General features: G+C 38.5%; 1 protein-coding gene across 18 annotated transcripts in view; it reads left to right on the plus strand.

The window, feature by feature from the left end:
• SYNE1 (spectrin repeat containing nuclear envelope protein 1) overlaps positions 1 to 23,984 on the plus strand; it is a 476,190-nt gene that overhangs the window by 194,396 nt on the left and 257,810 nt on the right. For all 18 annotated transcript variants that reach the window (XR_008422842.1, XM_053904367.1, XM_053904354.1 and 15 more), the window contains 12 exons: positions 819 to 969; positions 4,086 to 4,313; positions 4,717 to 4,815; positions 6,352 to 6,542; positions 6,950 to 7,073; positions 8,284 to 8,450; positions 10,441 to 10,594; positions 13,942 to 14,570; positions 17,707 to 17,886; positions 20,044 to 20,194; positions 20,753 to 20,911; positions 22,953 to 23,135. Coding sequence is in view for 17 of the 18 variants with exons in the window: in XM_053904367.1 (XP_053760342.1) it covers positions 819 to 969; positions 4,086 to 4,313; positions 4,717 to 4,815; positions 6,352 to 6,542; positions 6,950 to 7,073; positions 8,284 to 8,450; positions 10,441 to 10,594; positions 13,942 to 14,570; positions 17,707 to 17,886; positions 20,044 to 20,194; positions 20,753 to 20,911; positions 22,953 to 23,135 (2,416 nt within the window). In the remaining variant the exon portion in view is untranslated. The remainder of the gene's footprint in view (positions 1 to 818; positions 970 to 4,085; positions 4,314 to 4,716; positions 4,816 to 6,351; positions 6,543 to 6,949; positions 7,074 to 8,283; positions 8,451 to 10,440; positions 10,595 to 13,941; positions 14,571 to 17,706; positions 17,887 to 20,043; positions 20,195 to 20,752; positions 20,912 to 22,952; positions 23,136 to 23,984) is intronic.

The raw sequence follows: 23,984 nt of genomic DNA on the forward strand, positions 1-23,984 counted from the left end.
CCAAGGACTTATCCGTTTAATGATATACTGTTAGTTTCTTAGTCTTTTTTCTAAACTAAAAGCCATAATCACATGATTATATACGCATAGCTAATACAAACTGAATATCTATAGTTGAAATTTTGTTCACTAGATTTATAAGAAATAAAGCCCAAATTTTCTAAAAGCAGTTAGGGTGCTCATGTACAAGAATGTATAAGAGTCTTTTGGAATCAAGACTGTACAAACATCTAAGAATAGCTACAAATCATTATAGATTATAAATTGCAGGTTTAACTCTAATGATAAAACAGTTCCTGCAAGGCAGCATGGGATTCAGATTAAAAGCTCTATCTTGATTCATAAAGATGCATTTTATAAAGATCTTTGAGTGTAGAGCATCCCTGCAGATCTCTGCTCTAAGAGCAAAAGGAGCTTGTCCACAAAATCCAGACTGCTAAAAGGCTCTGTGCAGTGGAATCTATGTGGGCGGCTTATTGAAAGTCCTGGCAGCTACTGGTCATGTGTAGAGTTTACCTAGATTATACCTGGATTCAAACCCCTTTGGACCCAGCAATATTTTGTTCGAAGCACAGTTCCTTTCATAACATAGTGTAGATACTACCTCGTTAAATGCTCATTCTCAGAGGAGATAGATAGGAAGACATGAGGACTCAGTACTCGGATCGAATGTGCATTTTTTTCCTGTTCCAATGGTTTCAACTTGGACATGGTCACAAGTGTCTTCACTCTCTTTTCATCTGGTAATTTAAAGGAAACTGTATTGTTGTTTTCTATTAAAATACTGCATTTTCTTTACTTAATTTGGTTAATTTTAGTATTAAAACCATGGAAATGGTGAAAAACAAGTGGGATCATTTTGGCAATAATTTTGAGACCCTGTCCGTCTGGATAACTGAGAAAGAAAAAGAACTCAATGCCTTGGAAACTTCATCATCTGCCATGGACATGCAAATCAACCAGATTAAGGTGACCTGATCACACGTTATGTTTATAATCCATGTCTAGCTTTTAAGAACTCCTTTCTTACATTTCATCAAATGCTAGTTGGCCCCACGACAAATCTCTCATTACTATGTGACTCTATTAAAATTCAATTCACGCAAAATGATGAGCTAAGAGGTCTTGATTGATACTGGGCAACACTTTATAGTTGGAATTATGTATTACTATTTTCTGACTTATGCATTCAAAGTCAGCATTGTGTGCAATATCATTAAAATGTTTTTATGGTTACATTATTCTTTTCCTTGATTTTGAATTAACCCCACTGGAGTGTTCTGTTGATTCACTTATACAACATGAAATGTATTCATCATTTACAACTGTACTTTGTAAGTATTGTTCCAAATGTCTAGCTCAAGTATTAGTGGCAATTACCCTCCCAAACCACAAGGAGGAAGAATGACTTTCTGTAGGTGAAACAATCAGACTCTACTGCTCTAATGCTTTCATGTATGAAGGCCTTTGGGCATGAACTGAGATGCCCTGATACTTTAGCTCTCCCAGCTCTAAAATAACCATGTGCATAGATTGTCATTATTCACTTCATTCAAATAGTTGAAGAAGAAAAGGACTGAAAGACGTGAATTCTCTGTCTTTTATACATTTTTTACACGACACACTTACAAAATTCAGCCACTTCTTTTTCAATCTAATCTCATGTTTTTGGAAGGGGAAAACCCACTGCCATTTCATTCAATTAAAAATAGTAATATAAATACCAAGGTATTTCACAGTGTGGCTCAGAACAAGTGATTCCCGTGTGCGCTGCGGAAGGGCGCGATGGTGCTTAGCTAAGCTTACATTACCGTGCAGATTATCCTGGTTTATCACACATCTTTTGCACTCAAGGCTATGTGGAATCTCGTGTACGGAATCTGTTAATGTCTTGTGTGGTATACTAGGGAAAATAGATGCCAATCCACTAAGAAGTATTCATGAAATATGTTTAATCTCTAACGCTGCTTTTAAAAGTTATCATTTAACCCTTTCACTACATCCTAAGAAAACAAAGAATAGCACATTTAAATAGTTTTATCAAAAATTTTCTTTCAAAAATTTTTGACATACCCTTTTTAATTTGTTTATTCTTGCCATAATTCATTTTACTGTTATTTCAACCTTAATTCATTTCCAGGACTTCTGAACTATATCAATGATCAAATGTCATCACCTCTTTACTCTTTGGGAAATAAAATGATTACACATTTTATTTTTAAATATATAAACGTTCAATTGTAGATTTCCATGTCATTAGATTAAAAAGACATTTTAATATTCCAATATGGTATTTTGGAAACTGTCTAAAATGTATCAAATGAATATGAATAATAGAAAAAAGTTTTTGCTAGAAATAAGCAAAGATGGTGTGGAATACATTAGTACTGTGGATTTAGGCTAATAGGTTCACTTTCTGTTTCCAAACCAAAGATGATCTAGGAAATATTAGAAATAAGGTAACACTTGTCATAGCATTTCACTTGAAAACAACCTTAGGGTTAAACTTTATGAAGTATTTGCATTGTCACAAGGATATTTATCTAGAAGCCCACTTTTATGTTTCATTACATGCTACTCTAAATTGACTGATTTTCCTATTCTTAGTTGATAATTTACAAAAGATACACTGGGTCCATCTTCCATCTACCCTTTTTGGATTAGAATCCAACAGTATGATTCCATAGTTTGCATTTATGAATTTGTTGGTGACACGTATTACTCTAAAATCTAAGAACTTCGGTCTTAATGAAGATTGCTTCACTGAGACACCCAAAACCCTTTTTGGCACCTAGGGGACGTAAATACATATTTGTTGAATTTATGAGTAATTTTTCTGCAACATCACCTTGAAAAACAGCAAAACGAAGAAAGGTTGTGTTCATGTTCAAATAACAAATCTCTATTAGAGATACCGCTGTAGTTATGCATATGAAAAATAAAAATAAATAAGTGATGAGCACCTGGCACTAATCTGATGTAAATTATTCCTGATTGTCTCATCTAGGCAAGTTATTTCTGACTGTTGTCTCACGTAGACATAAGTCACACAGTTTTTTTTTTTTCCTAGGGTAGTTGTATTCTCCATTTAACTTACTTGAAACTGAGACTTGTCTGAAGTTTTGGCTTTATTTGATTGGAAGATTTGGCTCTTTTTCTCAGAGGAATCATGTTCATTCTCTTATGCATAAATAAGCCTCTATGTATATGATAGACATATCTCCTTCCCGCACCCACATCCTTAGTGGCCATCGGTGCTTTTCACGTGTTAGTGAATACATAAAGGATCGTCCTGCTCCAAATGGGAATTCTAGTCTAGGTGCTTCACTGTAGAGGCCACAGCTAATGGGTAAAGCAGTGGTTCAGAGTGGAGCCCGCATCAGTAGGAGCAGCAGCGCCTGGGTATTTGTAAGAAATGCAAAGTCTAGGCCTCACCTTAGACCTGCTGAGTCTGAGTCCCTGTGGATGGGGGCCAGGTGATCCTAATGTATTCCAAATTTGGAAACCACTGGCGTAAAGACTAGATGATAAATTTGAAAAGGCTGGCTTTAGGTAAGAGTGGAACCAGAAAAGCTTTTGCCTTGGGAAAATATGAAATACTCAACCAAGTTAGAGGGAAATTGAGTGAATGTCAATACTGCATTTCTATGAGTTATTGGAACACAATGCTCCCCAGATCCACTGGTTACAAGGCATAACTCACAGGATAAGCGGGAATTCTCTGTACCTTTAGAGAGACTTCTAGTTTTCGGTAAGACATGAACTACAAAAATAAAAAAAAGTGAAATACAGGGACATCTCTCTGCTCACTTCACTGCAACAGGAGTAGGTATTTCCCTTTATTCTCTATGCAGTGAGCACGACCGCCATCAGTTTGTATTTTTCAGACACTCTACACATCTCTCCTCCCCAAATAAGGTCAGGAAACATGATGTTTGTTCATAGTTGCTCTCTAATAGCCCAAGTATGTTGAAATGTCAGCTAAGAAAATCTCTCCTAATTTTCTCTCTGTGCAGATAATCTGTTATTTCAGGAAGACAAGCTTGCTCAGCCTACATTGTCATTTTCCTTGTTTTAAATATTAGGTCATAATTCAGGAAATAGAAAGCAAGATCGGCTGCATAACAGAGCTAGAAGAAGCAGCTCAGTCTTTCGCTCAGTTTGTCACCACTGGAGAATCTGCTCGCATCAAAGCCAAGTTGACACAAATAAGAAGGTACTGGGAAGAACTCCGAGAGCATGCGCAGTGTTTGGAAGGAACAATCCTGGGACATTTATCTCAGCAGCAAAAGTTTGAAGAGAATCTGAGAAAGGTAAGAATGGGTCTGTGCGTGCCAAAGTTACTATTGCCTATTGCATTTATAATGAAATGCAATACATAGTCCCGAAAGAGTAGACTAAGGGAAGATACAATTTGCCAATCATTTACCCAGTTGTCAATGATGACCAACTTTTTAAATATTCACGGGGTTCCTTTGTTGAGGTAATATAAAAATATCATTATACATTGTGTTCAGATTAGGCATTAAGGCTTATCTATTCCTTTCAAACAGTGGGACACATCAATTTTAGATTTTTTTAAAAAAATATATCTATATATAGTATCATTATATTGAAAGTTATCCAAAAAGATAGGCATGCTGCTTCCTCAATAACTTTTTCTTCTTTGACATGCATTTTCCCCACCATTATTTTTGTATTTCACTAATGTTTTAGATCCAGAAGTCTGTCTCTGAATTTGAAGATAAACTTGCTGATCCAATTAAAATATGTTCTTCAGCCACAGAAACATACAAAATTCTCCAAGAACATATGGTAAGAGGAATCTGATAATTCCTGCTTGAAAACATAGTAAATATTTTTATGGCAGTTAAAATTGAAAGGATTTTTATGTTACTTGAGGAACGATACAGATCAAACATACTTCACGTAACACAGGAAATATAAGTACGCAAGTAAATCTTTATTAAAAAATTCATATGAAAGGAGTATTCATTTACAATGTATTTCTTTCTCATAATTAAGACATGTAACTTTTTCTGATTATAGCTTTAGTAAATTCTGTTACTTCTTGCAGGCATTATAAAAAATTAAATGTGCATAAAAACTGCATGTGCATAGAAGATTTTAGATTCTAACTCACTACACCCAGATGTGCAAAGAATATGTTCTCACTAATCTTTCACTGATGACTAGTGTTTTTGGTCTGGTGCCTGACCTTTTGCCTTTGGTAAAATTTAGGGGAAGGAGCAGAGGGGGAGAATCAGGCATGAAAAAAAGCTAAAAAGAAATATGCTACTTAATATATATATACACACGTTGTCCCTATATATGTGCATGGATGACACACGTTGTCCCTATATACGTGCATGGATGCACACATATAATGTGCCTAGGGCAGGGGCTACAGTGACAGAAAGCAAACAGTTGACAAAGGAATACCTGCAAAGGGGAGTGGAATTTATATCATTTGAATACTTAAAATAAGAATGCATTTTTTTAGGGCACCTGGGTGGCTCAGTTGGTTAAGCAGCCGGCTCTTGGTTTCAGCTCAGGTCATGATCTCACGGTTTTCGAGTTCAAGCCCCCCGTCAGACTCTGTGCTGACAGCATGGAGCCTGCCTAGAATTGTCTCTCTCCCTCTCTGTCTCTGCCCCTCCGCCGTTCACACTCTGTCTTTCTCCGTCTCTCAATAAATAAATAAACATTATAAAAAATAGTTAACTAAGTCAATAACTGAGTACCAGAGACGATAATATTCTATTTTTTCTAACATTTAGATTTCTTAAAGCAGATTATTTTTTTTCTCTGTCATCATTTATGATCTGTGCAATGAGGATATTGAAAGAACACAACTCTAAAGATTCTTACGAAGATTAAATGCGTTTATATGAAATGTACATAACACCGAGGCACCGTTATTATCACTCCTGTTAGCAAACATGTCAGCTATATCACTCCCCATATATTTTTGATAGAGATGATTGCATGTTACATATAGTTCTTACAAATTAAACAGAGCGTGTTTTAAAATATGTATTTGGCATAAAATGAATAATAATTTTCACAAATTATCTGCATCGTTAAGGGAAAGTTGAAATTATTCAGATATACAGCAATAAATTCTTATTTGGGGAAAAACCTTTCCATTTTCATTTTTGACTTATATATGCATGAAGTAACTCTCTCACTGACGATGTCTTGCTGAAGATCATGGACAGAGTCATTTTTATTCCATTACTGGTTATCATGACTTAGGGAAAATTTGGGGTGGTGACGGGTCTCAAAGAAAGATGTAAGCCTCATTTCTTGATGTTGTGCTTCCTTTGCTGTCCTTTTGCCTCATGTCAGGACCTCTGCCAGGCCCTGGAGGCGCTGAACAGTGCAGTGACCACAGTCTCAGCCAGCGCCCAGAAGGTGGCTAACAGAGGCACCTCCTCCGTTCAAGAGGCCGCGGCCCTGCAGCAGAGGTACGAGGAGACACGGAGTCGGGCCAAGGAGAGGCAGGCTGTGCTGGAGAACCTACTGGCCCACTGGCAGAGGTGAGCCACTTTCCTTCCCGAGTTGGCAGCATGGATTTCAACTGCCACTCGTAGGTAGGAAATTCCGGACCAGCTGTTGGGAAACAGTCACATCAGTGGTAAAACACATCAACTCATGTGTCTAATATGGGAACATCTTGGTCTTTGTTAGATGATGAAGATCCCTGAGAGTGGAGAGGATATATATGTACCTTCGTATTACACAGATAGAAACGTGTGTACAAATACCTATATGAACGTGAAGGGAATGGGCTTTTTATTCTTCTTTTGCCTTCATATCTAGGAATAATGTAACTGACATTGTATTATTTGTAATGGTTAGTGTTGGACCCTGCAACTTTGGAAACGTTGAGTTTTCCGGCATGATAATCTTGGATTAATTCGTTTCTCACCTCTGCTTTCTTTAGGCTAGAGAAAGAATTGTCAACCTTTTTAACCTGGTTAGAGCGGTGTGAGGCAATAGCCAGTTCTCCAGAAATGGACATTTCTGCAGACAGAGTCAAAGTAGAGAGTGAACTTCAATCAATACAGGCAAGTTTATGTTCACATTTTCTCCTTCCTTGACTTTGAGGGTTTCCCACACTCTTGGTCCTGCTGCCTTTCTGTTTTATTGTACACTGACATTGTTCATTAATCGCCCAAAGGGTCGCTCCTCAGAAGGAGAAAGTCAGTCCCAGTGACTGTTTCCTGCCCTGAGGTTAGAGAGCAATCATCAGTCCACAATGAAAAACAAGTTCTTATTTTTTTAAAAATATACCATAAGGTGTTCTAAGAAGGGAAGTCACAGCTCTTTTTCTTAAAAATGACACAAAGCTATCTGGCCATAAAACTATTCCTACACATCTCTACACAGAACGTAAGTGCTATGTGGGTTAGGGGACCAGGAGGGGGCTGAAGGCTCCGAGATCCTTGCATCTGGGCACAGTATCTGCCAAACTGCCTCACACTGTGCTCTGAACCTTCCTTGTACATCCACACAGTCTGGCTGTGTGTGTTTTGTCCTGCTCAGCCTAGGTCCCAGTTCTGCTTTATGATCTTTCCTGCCATCCACAGGCTATGTACTCCTTCCTCTGAAACCTGTAGCACGTTTCCTCGTATCACACACATTGGCCTCATTCAGGAGGGGAGAAAGCATGGTGACAGGCATCTGCTATGTGCCACGCTACATTATAATCCCACTCAACGCCATGTTACGAGTGTTTATCTTCCATCTCGTATTAGATGGGAACCACAATTTTTATGCACCCCTCACAGCACCTCAGAGATTCGTCGCCTGATTAAAAATAAGTCATTCTGTGGCATGAAAACAAAATGAAGAGCCTTAAAGTTTCCCAGTTTGGGAAATATAGTCTCTAAAGGAAGAGGGAGACCATGTTCCTGGTACCCAGAATTCCATCTCTATTATTGTTAGAAATGCATTGTTTCTCTTTAGCAATAGCTTTTCTTTGATTCGCTTGACCTCCTCCGTTTCTTCATCTTGAAAGCAATTCTGCAGAAAGAAAGTTGCCTAACTCAATAGAACTCAGACTTCGGAAAACGAATTCAGGTCTTAGTAGCATTTTAAATGTTTCATTAAAGGTTGAGCAAATTCATTCTCAATCGGGTAATAAAAACTCTCTTTAGGCCTGGTCCCAATGACTTCTGTTTTGCAAAGCCTTTGGACAACAACCACCTGTGTCACATGGTCCTTCTTCGTTGATCATGCTGGGATGAGATCTACAATGTTTTCTGTTTCTTTCAGGCACTGCAAAACGAACTTGTATCCCAGGCCTCAGTCTATAGCAACCTTTTGCAATTGAAGGAATCACTATTTTCAGTGGCCTCCAAAGATGATGTGAAAATGATGAAACTACATTTGGAGCAGTTGGATGAGAGATGGAGAGATTTGCCACAGATAATTAGCAAAAGGTTGGGTTTTCTAAAAAAAAAAAAATAAATTATATCATTCTTTTTTTTAAAATGGTTAGCATATAAGGTAAGAAAACAGAGTTTTGTTTGCTTTTACTTAACCAAGCTATTCAGATAAGTATAGATGGGGGAAAAATTACTTTATCATTTAAAAAATAAAAGTGCTCCAACAAAGGAAATAATCAACAAAACTAAAAGACAACCTACTGAATGGGAGAAGATATTTGCAAATGACATACCCAATAAAGGGTTAGTATACAAAATATATAAAGAACTTACAAACAAAATATATCAATATGTAAAGAACTTAATAAGAACCGATACAACTCAACATCCAAAAAACAAATAATCCAATTAAAAATGGGCAGATGACATGAACAGACGTTTCTCCAAAGACGTGGAGGTGGCCAACAGATACACGAAAAGATGCTAACATCACTTATCATCAGAGAAATGCAAATCAAAACCACAATGAGACTATCACATGACATCTGTCAGAATGACTAAAATCCAAAACACAAGTGTTGACGAGGATGTGGAGAAAAAGAAACCCTCATGCACTGTTGTGGAAATGCAAACTGGTGCAGTCACTGTGGAAAACAGCATGGAGGTTCCTCGAAAAAATTAAAAATAGAATTACCATGTGATCTAGTAATTCCACTATTGAGTATTTACCCAAAGAATACAAAAACACATTTGAAAAGATATATGCATCCCTATGTTTTTACAGCAGCATTATTTACAACAGCCAAATTATGGAAGCAGCCCAAGTGTCCACTGATAGATGAATAGACAAAGAAGACGTGGTATGTATACAATGGAATATTACTCAGCCACGAAAAAGAATGAAATCTTACCATTTGCAACAACATGGATGGATCTAGACAGTATATGCTAAGCAAAATAAGTCAGTCAGAGAAAGACAAATACCATATGACTTCACTTATATGTGGCATTTAAGAAACAAAACAAATGAGCAAAGAAAAAAAAAGAGACAAAGTTAAGAAACAGATTCTTAATTATAGAGAACAAACTGATGGTTACCAGAGGGGAGGTGCGTGGGGGAATGGGTGAAATAGGTGAAGGGGATTAAGAACACTTATTGTGATGAGCACTGGATAATGTATAGAGTTGTTGACTCACTATATTGTACACCTGAAACTAATATAACCCTGTATGTTAACTATAGTGGAATTAAAATTTTAGTTTATTTATTTATTTATTTATTTAAATGTTTTATTATTTATTTTTGAGAGAGAGTGTGAGAGTGCTAATGAGGGAGGGGCAGAGAGAGAGGGAGACAAACGATCCAAAGGGATTAGCACAGAGCCCGATGTGGGGCTCAAACTCACAAACCGTGAGATTGTGACTGAGTCCAAATTAAGAGTCAGATGCTTAAGGGACTGAGCCACCAAGGTGCCCCTGGAATTAAAATTTTTAAAAAAGAAAGAAAAGAACCTCAAAGTGCTCAAAAATCAGCATTTCTGATGAGTCTCAGTCCAAAATTTCAGTCTTACATTTAGGGCAAATGATCAAACTGGTTGCAATATATCGAAACAGAAAGGGTTGCTCATGTTTGTATTGTTTTTGCCCAAGCTGTTTGTGTACAGGAAAAAAATGGTAATTAGAACTTTGCCTCACATGGTATTCCTCCACTGAGGCAGTCGCAGTGTGGTGCAGGGCTGTATCAGATGAGGTCAGAGAAGTTGACTATGTGGGTCCCTCATAGACCACAATTTTGGTTTTGGAGTTCACCTTCCTAGGTGCTATAGGAAATTGCCTCCATGTTTAAGCTTGGCAGATAATGTTCTGATTACATTAAAACCATTCCTGGCTGTTACCTACAGAGTGAATTGTAGGGTCTTGATTTGTCATTGTATGTATGACCACATCACTTTTGCCCTTGTTTAAACTTACTGCAAAAATGTGTCATTGTCTTTTTCTGTTCATCTGCGGGACGTTTTAACTTTTAACACCTTTCTCTACATAGGATTAATTTTCTTCAGTCTGTGGTCTCTGAACACCAGCAATTTGATGAACTGCTGCTTTCCTTTTCTGTCTGGATTAAGCTATTTCTCAGTGAATTACAAACTACTTCGGAGATAAGCATAACAGACCATCAGGCAGCATTTGCTAGGCACAAGGTAAAGTGCATTCTTTTAAGATCAAAGAATTTATTCATAAAAGAGAGTCCTTGAATTATAAAGAAAAGCAATATTTTTTTTAAATATCCAACCATTTGACAGCAAGTTAACCTTGCATTCATATGCAAATGTTTTAATAATTGAGCATATGGGTCCAGGCAATGTGTTATGCAGATCAATTAAGCAGATAAAACCACCTCAGATAAAATAGGCAATCACGTTAAGACACTGTTACTTCAAAAAATGATTTCTAGGGTAAAGGGACAAGAATGTTCCTTTTTAAACTTCTTGGTTTGTTTTGTTCCAATGTTGAAAACAAATGTTGCAGGATTTTTTACCTTAAGACCCAGGGTTCCTTGTCTCGCTGCTTTGAAGAATGAAGAGGTAGACACAGAATAAAATGAGCAGCAGGCACAAGCTTATTAGAGTTTAAGATCAGAAAGCAAGAATAGTATGAAAGCTCTCTTTGCAGACAAGGGGCATTCAAAAGTGAACGGCCGAGACTAGGGGCACCTGAGTGGCTCAGTTGGTTGAACGTCCGACTTCTTTCCCTATCATACTAATAGTGAATTCCAATGCTTTAATGATACAGTTTTTCTGAATTACTCTTTAGGTTGAAAGTTATTTAAAATTCACGATTTATTTTCCTTATTTATAAATTATGTGTAATATCTATCCTGGCATAAAAAAAATATTTAAAAAATCAGATATTGATCAAGTATTGGGGTAGTTGGAGATAAGCTACATAATAAACTTATAACAATATTTAATGATAAAACATTTAATATTTATTGAGTGCTCACTTTGTGCCAGCTCTGCTAATTGGATTTCCCCAGAGGAATAGTACTTGGTCATATCGTTATGACCTCAAGTAGTTTTATCACTTAGAGCAAGTGCCCACTGAAGTTGGGCTCCTACCCTAGAAAGAAACAGGGAGATGGGGGCACTATCTTCCTTCATGATTATATTTCAAAAGTGTTACCAAACTGAAAAGAGTTCATTTGCCATCATGCAACAGAAAACCAAATACCATAGCACTGGGCTTTTGCAGAGGGAAAGATTTATTGCCAAGCACAGAGATAAGAGGCTGGCTCAGATTTGTCTCCCCAGAGGGTTGGGGTTGGGTGCATTTAAGGATAAGGAGTTAAGATGGATATAGGGGAAAAGGGAGGTATTCTCCTTTCTGAGCTGTGCGTTCAGGAATTGTGTCTTTCATGGGACACATGTTCATTAGATGGTGGTATGAGCATGACCAGCTGGGGGAGATCGAGGGGTATATATCATCATAGAGGTTACTCTATATCACTTTTGGTCCCTTCTGCACAACTGCAAGGATTCTTCCCAGCTTGCTCTAGTCTTTGCTCATCTGTGGTCACTCAGCTTCTACAACAAAACAAGCTCATAAATCAGTCACATCAACCAGAGTTTCCTTAGGGTAAAACCATCAAGCATTTGTTAACTCAGTGTGTTGGTTTGGAAAGGACGTCTCCCATGTTCCTGAGAAACGTTCTTGGGTTGTAACTGTACAGAAACTTTTAAAAAGATTTGTATCTCAAAAGGGCAGAGAATGAATTTGTAAATTCTCCTAAGTCAAGGCTCAAAGAAGCTTTCTGAAGTGTAATAGTCAAGCTGAGGAGAATATAAGGCCATTGTGGTCAAAATTAAGATAGTAATTTCTCTTTAATGGGAGCCATGCTGAGATTGTCAGCAATGCTCTAAGAGATTTCAAACATGATTTATTGTGAGCAAGTCAGATTTCCTATACAATAGTCTCATGGAGTTCATATTCATTTCTGTAAAGGAGGGAGCTAAAACCTTATATTTTCATCTGCTTCACCCAGTGCCTCTAACGAGAGGCTAATCTATTCCTATTATTCTTTCCTACAACTCTGTTAGAATTAGCTTTAGTGTGTGTGTGTGTGTGTGTGTTAAAAATTTCAGACTACAATATATTTTATATATAGCATATATATATAGTATTGTTATTATATATATATATATATATATATATATATATATATATATATGAGAGAGAGAGGGAGAGAATTGTTAAAAAAACAAAAAATTAACTGAGTAAATCTGAAGATCTAACTGGCTTTATTAAATAATTTGTGAATCAAGCAGTATCCCATCCAGCAAATAGGAAGGAGCTCAGAGGGGTTGTACAAAATGGAAGGTTTCCCCAGGAAGGAGAGTGGGACAAGGAAGTTCTTAGCAAAAGAAAAGAAAAGATCCTTTCAGGCAAGGTCACTTTCCCTTAGGGGTTGAGCTGGGGTCTTATCTTGTAGATGACCTCATCTTCCTTGGGTGTGGGAGGGGGGAGGAGAGGCCCCTTGTGACAGATTACTTCATGGCCAGAAAACTCCTGACTGACAAGTTAACACTATATTTCTGGAGGAGTCTGAAACTGCAGTTGGGTTAAGTATGAAGAGCCAGTTTGGTGACATGACCTACCATAAGTGACTCCATTATGGGCCGGTGATTTGTTTTTTGACTATAAATATAAAATAGTATTATATATACTATAATATAGTATTTACATATTATATATACTAGAACTATGTACATACATATATATTTTAAATCTTCCAAATTATGCATATATATGTATGTATTTATATAAAATTTCCTTTTACTATTTCTGTGCATGATGACAGTCTTTTCCATGGAACAAATTAGTTTCAAATCAGCGTTGTGTTTCACGTGAAACATATAGACGAGAAAATGGGAAATTTTAACAACGTCTCTGAAAGATTCGCTATAGATGGCCTTTAAATCCTACACCATCCGTTGCATTTAAAATGTATCTTTGTTAATTGTTTTTTTTTAAGTTTATATATTTATTTTTGAGAGAGAGACAGCACACGCAGGGTAGGAGCAGAGAGAGGGAGAGAGAGAATCCCCAGCGGGCTCCGTGCTGATAAGCACAGAGCCTGAGGCCGGGCTCGAACTCACAAACTGTGAGATTGTGACCTGAGCCGAAATCAAGAGTGGGATGCTAAACGCCTGAGCCACCCAGGCGCCCCCATTTAAAATGTATGTTGAGGGGCGCCTGGGTGGCTCAGTCGGTTGAGCGCCGACTTCGGCTCAGGTCACGATCTCGCGGTCCGTGAGTTCGAGCCCCGCATCGGGCCCCTGTGCTGACAGCTCAGAGCCCGGAGCCTGTTTCAATTCTGTGTCTCCCTCTCTCTGACCCTCCCCCATTCATGCTCCGTCTCTCTCTGTCTCAAAAATAAAATAAAACGTTAAAAAAAAAAAAATGTATGTTGACACCACAAATCCTGAATATGTCCGTGTCATTAGCCGCAGGGTATCTGAGCCATCAATACCCCTCTCTTCCCTTCCAGGACCACGAAGCGGAAGCAGAGAGCAAAATGGGAGACTTGCAGAGTCTGCGGGATCACCTGGCGAAGCTGGGGGCTCTGGGTCGAGCTGAGGACCTCCACCTCCTGCAGGGCAAGGCTGAGGACTGCTTCCAGCTGTTTGAGGAGGCCAGCCAGGTGGTGGGAAGGCGGCAGCTTGCCCTGTCCCAGTTGGCTGAATTCCTACAGTGCCACGCCTCTCTGTCAGGGGTTCTCCACCGGCTGAGGCACACGGTGGAAACCACCGACAGTATGAATAAGAAACAGACTGATTTATTAAAAAAGGACCTAAATCGTGCGATTCAAGATGCCAAAACATTAGAATCTACGGCCGTCAGTCTTGACGGCATTCTCGCCAAAGCCCAATACCATCTTAAAAGTGGAAGTTCCGAGCAAAGGACTTCCTGCAGAAGCACAGCTGATCACCTCTGTTTTGAGTTAGAGAGGATCCAGAACCTTCTGGGAACTAAGCAGAGTGAAGCAGATGCCCTGGCAGTATTGAAAAAAGCATTCCAAGACCAGAAAGAGGAGTTGCTGAAAAGCATCGAGGACATCGAAGAAAGGACGGACAAAGAGAGGCTGAAAGAGCCTACGCGTCAAGCTCTTCAGCAGAGGTAGGAAGAAACCGCCGGGGCCAGCTGTGCGGTCTATTCTTTCTTTGCTCTAGAATTAACTCTCGTGCAACACTTTAACAGGATCGTATTTAGCAACTTCTTTTAATATTCTGAGGGTAAAATTAATGACTAATTTGTACTTAAGAAGTACTAAAATTTAGGGGCGCCTGGGTGGTGCAGTCGGTTAGGCACCCGAGTTCGGTTCAGGGCTTGTGCTCTATGCTGACAGCTCAGAGCCTGGAGCCTGTTTTGGATTCTGTGCCTCCCTCTCTCTCTGCCTGCCCCTCTCCCCACTGGCATTCTGTCTCCCTCTCTCTCAAAAATAAATAAACATTTAAAAAGAATTAAAAAAAAAGAAGTACTAAAATCTCTTTGGTTCCCTTAAGGATTTTCCTAAGGGCTGTGTCTGTGTAAGCCACTCTAAGATCTTATTTATAACAGACTATACAGATTATGTTATCTATTTTTATTTTTTTATTCACAAAATTTTTTTTTATTTATTATTTTTGAGAGAGCAGGGAGGGAGCAGAGAGACAGCAGGGGGTAGAGGATGCAAAGCAGACTGTGCTGAGAGCAGAGCCCAAAGCAGGGCTTGAACTCACAAACCGTGAGATCATAACTTGGGTCGAGGCCAGACACTTAACCGACTGAGCCACCCAGGCGCCCCATGTTATCTATTTTTAAACAACGTTTAGCTGTGAGGAGAAAGGCCTCGTCTGCTGTAGTACAAATGAAGGCAGAGGATTCGAGTTGCTTTGTAGTCCTGGTGGTAAAAATCTGAGGGAATTCTTCCTGGTGGCAGCCAGCCCCTCAAAAAGACTGGAGCAAGCTCATTAGCTGAGAGTGAGGGGCAGGATATTGGCGGAAAGAAAATGGTATAAAGTGGTTCTTCAGTAGGACATGGAAATGATGTCTCTGGAAGCTTGGTAAGGTTTGAGATTTGCATTCCTTCACTTAAAGTGAAACCAGTCAGCTTGGCAGAGCAGTTTTCACCAACTACTTTTGACTGTTTGCTCAGAGGTATGGAGAAGGCAGAGAAGTGGGCTTAAGCTAAGGTGGGGTTTTGTCAGGTGAGTTTAATAGAGAACCGAAGGGATCAGGGGTATTTTTCTACCGTAATTTTGAAAGTCATTTTTTCCTCTAATACTATAACCTTCATCTCAATCTTATCTCTTCTTCTTCTTTTTTTAATGTTTACTCATTTACTTTCAGAGAGAGAGAGAGAGAGCAAGACAGCATGAGCAGGGGAGGGGCAGAGAGAGAGAGGGAGAGAGAGAATCCCAAACTGGCTTCTCGCTGTTAGTACAGAGCCTGACGTGGGGCTTGATCTCATAAACTGTGAGATCATGACCTGAGCCGAAATCAGGAGTCAGAGGCTTAACCGACTGAGCCACCCAGGTGCCCTCATGTTATTGTTCCTTCTTAAAAGTTTTTTTTTTTTTTTTTTTTTTTTTTTTAACATTTATTCATTTTTGAGAGAGACAGAGACAGAGCATGAGTGGGGAAGGGGCAGAGAGAGAGGGAGACACAGAATCCAAAGCAGGCTCCCGGCCCTGAGCTGTCAGCACAGAGCCCGACGTGGGGCTCAAACCCACGAACTGTGAGATCATGACCTGAGCCAAAGTCAGCCGCTTAACCGACTGAGCCACCCACGTGCCCCTTATTTTTCCTTCTTAATAGACCTTTTTCCCCACTTATGTTCTCAGGGTCATTTCTCTTCCACTTTTTTCAGGGGGCAGAGAAACATCTGAAATGTGTTCATACCAAGGTGTCCATAATCGATAAGGATTGTGTCGATCTCGCCAAGACCATTGTGATGTGCTTCCTTTTAACTGGAATCAAGCATTTAGCAAAAGCTTACAGTTAGATAATAATGCTCTTGAGGCTAACACGCCTTGTGAGCAATAAGCTGACTAGTGTAACAACAAACTTACAAAAAGGAATACAATTTGAGATGGAATAATAGCCTCCAGAGGAAAGACAACATGAGGAGCCAAGTACAGCAAAAGAACAAAGAGCTCACCCAGGGAGTCAGCAATCGGGTTGGTGCTGCAGGGCAGAATGGCTCTCCCTGGCCTAATTAGGTTACACAGACAGGCGATCCTAAAATTGTTGGAGAAGAAGGCCAGGATTGGGCTCAAGAGCCATGTCAATACCTCTAATACTGAACTCACCAAAATCACACAGATATTATAGAAAATGTTGCACTGAATTGACGGGTTTATTAAGCTCCAACCATACTTCCGCTTCACTGTGCAACCTTGGGCAAATCCCCTGTCTTCTTGTAAGGTGCAGATAATGATAATGCCTGCTCTTAACCACTTCATTTGGGGAATTAAATGGAATGGTGCACGTGCACTCACTTTATCAACTTTGCAGCGCTGCACCAAAATGCAAGAATCTGTGAGTCCATGGCTGCCTCTACGTGGCCACATTTTACAAGTGCTCAAAGAGTAATATATTAGGGACAAAAAATAAAGCTATTTTTATTTGAAATGAAACAACTGTTTTCTTAAATATTATTATTTTACATGAATTGGACCTCAGGGCACAGAAGGACTTTTTACCAAAGACCTTATGGTAAGGACTCACCTACTTTACCTACAAGTCCAGCCCTAGTCTTTCAAGTCTTATACTGTGAAAGCAAAATAGAAAGAGAATACAGACTTAATAGAAAGTTGATGATGAATAGCGAAAATGACTTTAAATGTTTCCTAAGGTAAAGTATGAATTCTGCAAATTTAAGTTTAAAAGGCATCATTCTCAGTTGAGGTACCTTAATTTAATTGCTGTGTTAAAAGTTTTTCTGGATATCTGGGGCTCCTTGGAGGCTCAGTCTGTTAAGCGTCCAACTTCAGCTCAGGTTATGATCTCATGCCTTGTGGGCTTGAGCCCCGCGTCGGGCTCTGTGCTGACAGCTCAGAGCCTGGAGCCTGCTTCGGATTTCTGTGTCTCCCTCTCTTTGCCCCTCCCCGACTTGCGTGCACACGCACGCAGTGTCTCTCTCTCTCTCTCAAAAATAAACATTAAAAAATTAAAAAAAAAAGTTTTTCCAGATAGCTATAGGTGTGCTTTATGGAGAAGAAATATTCTTACCTTTAATAAGTTAATAATATAATAACATTTTGATTCACAGGCTGAGAGTCTTTAATCAGTTAGAGGATGAATTGAATTCTCATGAGCATGAACTATGTTGGTTGAAAGACAAAGCTAAACAAATTGCTCAGAAAGATGTGGCCTTTGCATCTGAGGTCGACAGGGAGATAAACCGCTTAGAGGTCACCTGGGATGATACCAAAAAACTAATTCATGAAAAGTAAGTAAAAATCCTCTCAGTTGTTGTTTTTAACTTTCTATTTTGTGGCATTGGGCTGTTGTCTGTTGATTTGCGTTGGTGTGATCAAGTTGAGTATCTTTTGCCACCTTAGGTATTCTGTGTCTCTCATACGTTAAAAATTTAGTCCTACAAAACTTTATTGAGGAAGATGTCTTGAAATAACAATGGTAGGTGAAATGTAGCGCTTAAAAGCAGGAGTTGTCAACAATTACAAAGGGCTACTGTGAGAGTCTTAACCTCTGATTTTCTTTTTTTGTTTTGTTTTCCTTGTTTATAATTAAAGTATGATATACGTTTAATAAATTTCATCCTGTTAAGTGTATGCCCTTGTATGAGTTTAACACACATTCAGTTTATGATTACACACATACTGTGTAAGTATTACTACAATCAACTCTTGTGTAATCATTCCACCACCTGAAAAAAATACTCCTGTGTCTCATTGTGATCAACCCATCCCCCATGTCTAGTCCCTGGCAGCTGTTGATCAGTTTTATGTCTCTGTAGTATTATTTTTCTCAGAATCACATACAAATGGATTCTTTCCAGTTTGGATGATTGTAAATAAAGCATCTGTAAACATTCATAGTCAATTGGGTGCATGTGCCTAAGTTTTTACTGCACTTGGGTAAATACCTTCTTTTGCTTAGCATAATGTACATTGTTATTTGTATTAATAACATCTATTCTTTTTGTAGCTGAATAATATTCGATTTAATAGGTGTACCACAGCTTATTCATTCACCAGTTGATGGATATTTGGACTCTTTCCAGTTTAATGACTATCAAAAAGCATCTATAAGCATTCATGTTCAATTTTTTTTATGTACATAAGTTTTTTTGTTGTATATTATAGATTATTAACGTAAGCTTTTAGAAAGTTAACTGTGTTGTAAAATTTTATTCCATATTATTGAATATTCTCTTAAACTGTGATTTGTTAGAGATTGCACAGTATTCACTTATAAGAATATATTAGAGTTTATTCAATTAATAGCCTATTTTGGGGGTGCCTGGGTGGCTCAGTCGGTTAGGCATCCAACTTTGGCCCAGGTCATGATCTCACAATTTGTGAGTTAGAGCCCTGCATCAGGCTCTGTGCTGATGGCTCAGAGCCTGGAGCCTGCTTCGGATTCTGTCTCCCTCTCTCTCTGCCCCTCTCTAGCTCATGCTCTCTCTCTCTCTCTCTGTGTCAAAAATAAATAAGCTTAGGGGTGCCTGGGTGGCGCAGTCGGTTAAGCGTCCGACTTCGGCCAGGTCACGATCTCGCGGTCCGTGAGTTCGAGCCCCGCGTCAGGCTCTGGGCTGATGGCTCGGAGCCTGGAGCCTGTTTCTGATTCTGTGTCTCCCTCTCTCTCTGCCCCTCCCCCGTTCATGCTCTGTCTCTCTCTGTCCCAAAAATAAATTAAAAAAAAACATTGAAAAAAAAAATAAATAAGCTTAAAAAAATTAATAGCCTATTTTTAACATTTGGGTTATTTCTATTTTTTTCTCCTATTATAAATAATGATGTAAAGAATATAATTTTACCTCAATCGTAGTGTACATCTTTTTCTTTGGAAAAATTCCTACATGTAGAATTGCCTGCTCAGAGACATTTTATACTTATAAACAAAAACTATCTTCTTATTTTCACAATTTTAAGAGGATTCACATTCAATGAAAATTTATGTCATTGAAATGGAAAACAACATCCTCATGTGTATTTTACTTATTAAGCAGTGTTATTTTGTTTTTTGGTGTGGGGGTTTTGTTTTGTTTTGTTTTGTTTGCTTCCTCTTAATACATACCGCTATGATGCAATTAAACAACAAAAAAAATTAAAAAAAAAACAACAAAGATTGTTGGTATCTACATAAGTTTTAGTTGTCAAGAACATATTTTTTCTTGTCATTGAGGTCACATATTTGTTTTAATGACTGTGTGCATTCTTCATTCACTGAAACAATTTGGCCATTAGAGTTGAGTTGGCTTGATCAGCACTCTTTTGACCTCAATGGGTAGAAATATGGTTTCCTCTTGATTCCAGCAGCCATCTATGAATACATTTGTGTGGTTACATATCAAATCCAATCATAGAGAATCTTTCCCTTTCATACATCATAATAAGTGATATCTTTTCTTTAATTATTATAGCCAGGGTCAATGCTGTGGACTTATTGACTTAATGAGAGACTATCAGAACCTGAAGTCAGTTGTTTCTAAAGTCCTAGAAAATGCCAACAATGTGCTTGCAACCAGAACTACTATAAAAGATCAGGAGGATCTTAAATGGGCTTTATCCAAGGTAATAATTCAAAATCTATTTATCTTAGGGGTGCTTGGGTGGCTCAGTCGGTTAAGTGTCCGGCTCTTGATCTTAGCTCAGGTCATGTTCTTGGGGTTTGTGAGTTCGAGCCCTGCATTGACTCTGCTGGCAGTGCAGAGCCTGCTTGGGACACACTCTCTCTCTCTCTCTCTCTCTCTCTCTCTCCCCATCTCAGACTCTGCCCCTCCTCCACTCTCTCTCTCTCCAAGTAAATAAATTTAAAAAAAAAAGATATCTATATAAGTTTTTTAAAAATGCAGTAGGTCTTATTTTCACTTATAATGAATTCTCTACAAAACTCTTGTCAGTACATATAGAGGTAGAACATTCATGCTGACAAACTCAACTTGTTTTGTTTTGTTTTAGGAATACTGATATCCTAGTATTCTAGCCATTCAAAAAGATATATAGTTCATTCATATCACTGGTTTCCGCATAAGGTCAAACCATGAAATAAATTTCTCAGAGGCAAATGGTTTTGAACACCTGACTTATCGCTGATTATTTTATTAATTAAAGAAACATTTATGTCCACAGCATGAAAGTGTCAAGAATGAAATGTGTAATAAACAGAAAGAATTGGATAACTTTACAAGTAAAGGAAAACAGTTATTATCTGAGCTGAAAAAAATTCACAGTGGTGATTTCAACCTCGTGAAAACAGACATGGAGAGCACTGTGGACAGATGGCTGGATGTAAGATAATCACCTGGATTGTATGAACAGTTTAAATATTCATATTTGTCTATCATATTAGGGGGTAAAGGATTACTCGGAGATGTGAATCTCATCTTTAGCTTTTTTTTTTTTTTTTAATTTTTTTTTCAACGTTTTTTATTTATTTTTGGGACAGAGAGAGACAGAGCATGAACGGGGGAGAGGCAGAGAGAGAGGGAGACACAGAATCAGAAACAGGCTCCAGGCTCCGAGCCATCAGCCCAGAGCCCGACGCGGGGCTGGAACTCACGGACCGCGAGATCGTGACCTGGCCGAAGTCGGACGCTTAACCGACTGCGCCACCCAGGCGCCCCTCATCTTTAGCTTTTAATGCTACAGACAAAATGACATTTTTAAGAAAAACAATATTCACATAAAGTTTAGAATTAGTAAAAAAAAGGTTATTTGATTTATTTTGTTAATATTCAGTGGCAGCTTTCTAGAATTTAACTTGGTAGCTTCAATCACAACAAATTTATAACTCTAAATGGTTTTTTTCCCCTCAAAACTCTGAGATTATGGATAAAAATTGAAGAATAATTTATAAATGTCCTACAGAATATTAAACTATAATGTATAATCACTTAGAGTACTAAGACTATATTTGCATTGTATAAATCAGACTTGTAGTTTACATCCTTGGGTATTTGTTCTTGCTCTGTCATTTACTAGTTGTGTGACCAGTGAACAACTTGATCTCTCTGGAACTCTACATCTCAATCCATACATGTTTTACGTTAACTTCCAGCTCAAAAATCCTGTGATTCTGTTGCCTTTCTGTTAACCTACAGTGCATTACTATTGATTAAATTACTTAAACTATATTACTAAAGTTAGATATTGATAATTGTGTACTATAATCAAATAATCAGAGAACTGCAGGAAACCTTACTTGTCTCCACTTTAAAAAAAACAAAACAGGGGCGCCTGGGTGGCTCAGTCGGTTAAGCGTCCGACTTTGGCTCAGGTCATGATCTCGCGGTTTGTGAGTTCGAGCCCCGCGTCAGGCTCTGTGCTGACAGCTCAGAGCCTGGAGCCCGTTTCAGATTCTGTGTCTCCCTCTCTCTCTGCCCCTCCCCTGTTCATGCTCTGTCTCTCTGTCTCAAAAATAAATAAATGTTAAAAAAAAATTAAAAAAAAAATCCTTGGTGTGCCTGGGTGGCTCAGTCAGTTAAGCATCTGACTGGATTTCGGCTCAGGTCATGATCTCACAGATCCTGAGTTCGAGCCCCACATTGGGCTCTGTACTGGCAGTGCAGAGCCTGCTTGTGATTTTCTCTCTCTCTGCCCCTCCTCTGCTCTCTCTCTCTCTCTCTCAAAATGAATAAACTTAAAAAAAAACAAACATGCCTAGGGCACCTGGGTGGCTCAGTCAGTTAAGTGTCAGACTTCATCTCAGGTCATGATCTCACGGTTTGTGAGTTTGAGCCCCGTGTCGGGCTCTGTGCTGACAACTTAGAGCCTGGAGGCTCTCTCTTTCAAAAATAAATAGACATTAAAAAAATGTTGAAAAACATTCTTACTACAGGAAGAGTATTAAGCAATAGTGGTTTACTTTAGACAAAGTTGGTTGTTGTCCTACATATTTATTTATTCTATAAATATGTTCATGTGTAATTTATGTCCACTTTTCTACTTCAGCATTACAAATAAAAGTGCTTATTGTGTTCCTTTCAAAAATAAGTATAATACTGCCCTAGATGGACCCTTATCCTAGAGAATGTTATATTATAATTGACTCCAATAATCCTGTTCTTAGTTTCCCAACTTACAAATGAAAATCAAATGTCTCAGAAATTCAGTCAACTCTCCCAATGACAGAAACAATTTATGTAATAGTTAGCATTTATTTGAGTCAAGTGCACGAATTCCCTTATAATAATTTTTGTAAAACTTTGTTTTTCAGTGAGAATATAGTTTTTGATTGAGGAAGCATTGACATTATTTAGCAATTTGGTGAGGCAAGGAGCATCTTAAAGCCTCAGACTAATAGTGACATGGCTTCTGTTTTCTATCCCAGGTATCAGAGAAAATTGAGGAAAACATGGATAGGCTGAGGGCAAGCCTGACCATTTGGGGTGATGTACTTTCAAGTAAAGACGAGATCGACGGATGGTCAAACAATTCTGTTCCACAGTTGGCCGAAAGCATCAGTAACCTGAATAATAGCGTCAGAGCAGAAGAATTCCTTAAAGAATTTGAGGTAAATTGACCACATCTACATACGTGAGCCTGTGAGTTCATTGACCAGAATACAAGAAAAATGTGTCCTTTTTTAAAAGTTCGTTCTTTCTTTCAGAGACGCATATGAATGTTACAAAAGTCGTAACTATCTTTTGCTATTTACTAGAGACTTGAATAGGCAACGGATAAGACTTTTTTTTCTTTTTTTTATTACTTCTTAGTTGGGCCTCTAAACTTAAAATATTGGTAGAGAAGTAAAAGCCCATAAAATCTATGTTTTTTCCCATTTTTCCATTCATTTCAGACTATGGCACCTTCCTACTGGAAAACCAAATTGAAGGTGTTTGTAATTTAGTCGTATTTAGATTTTTTTTTCATTCAAACAAGATGTTTACTGAGTACTTACCATGTGCTGAACACTTAGCGTAGATGCTGGGTTCTTCTACTTCCCCTCTAGAAACAGAAGAAAACTGGAGACGGGAGTGTGACAGGCTTCCCCAGAAAGTGGCCTTTTAAAAAGCTCTAGTCACCATTTTATTTTAAACTTTTTATTTCCATTCTTGCATTCATTTACTTCTTCACTCATCAAGTTCTTTTTTTTTTTTTCTTAATGTTTATTTTTGAGAGAGAGAGACAGACTACAAGCAGGGGAGGGGCAGAGAGAGAGAGAGAGGGAGTTACAGAATCCAAAGCAGGCTCCAGGCTCCGAGCTGCCAGCACACAGCCCAACGCGGGGCTCGAACTCACAAATTGCAAGATCATGACCTGAGCCGAAGTCTGATGCTCAACTGACGGAGCCACCCAGGTGTCCCCAGATTCTTAACAAGCATGTCAGGTGCTCTTTTAGGCACTGAGAATAAACAGTAAA

The sequence above is a fragment of the Panthera pardus genome, unplaced genomic scaffold (assembly GCF_024362965.1).
Source record: "Panthera pardus isolate Hobbes unplaced genomic scaffold, ASM2436296v1 HiC_scaffold_17, whole genome shotgun sequence".
Taxonomy (NCBI): Eukaryota; Metazoa; Chordata; class Mammalia; order Carnivora; family Felidae; genus Panthera; species Panthera pardus.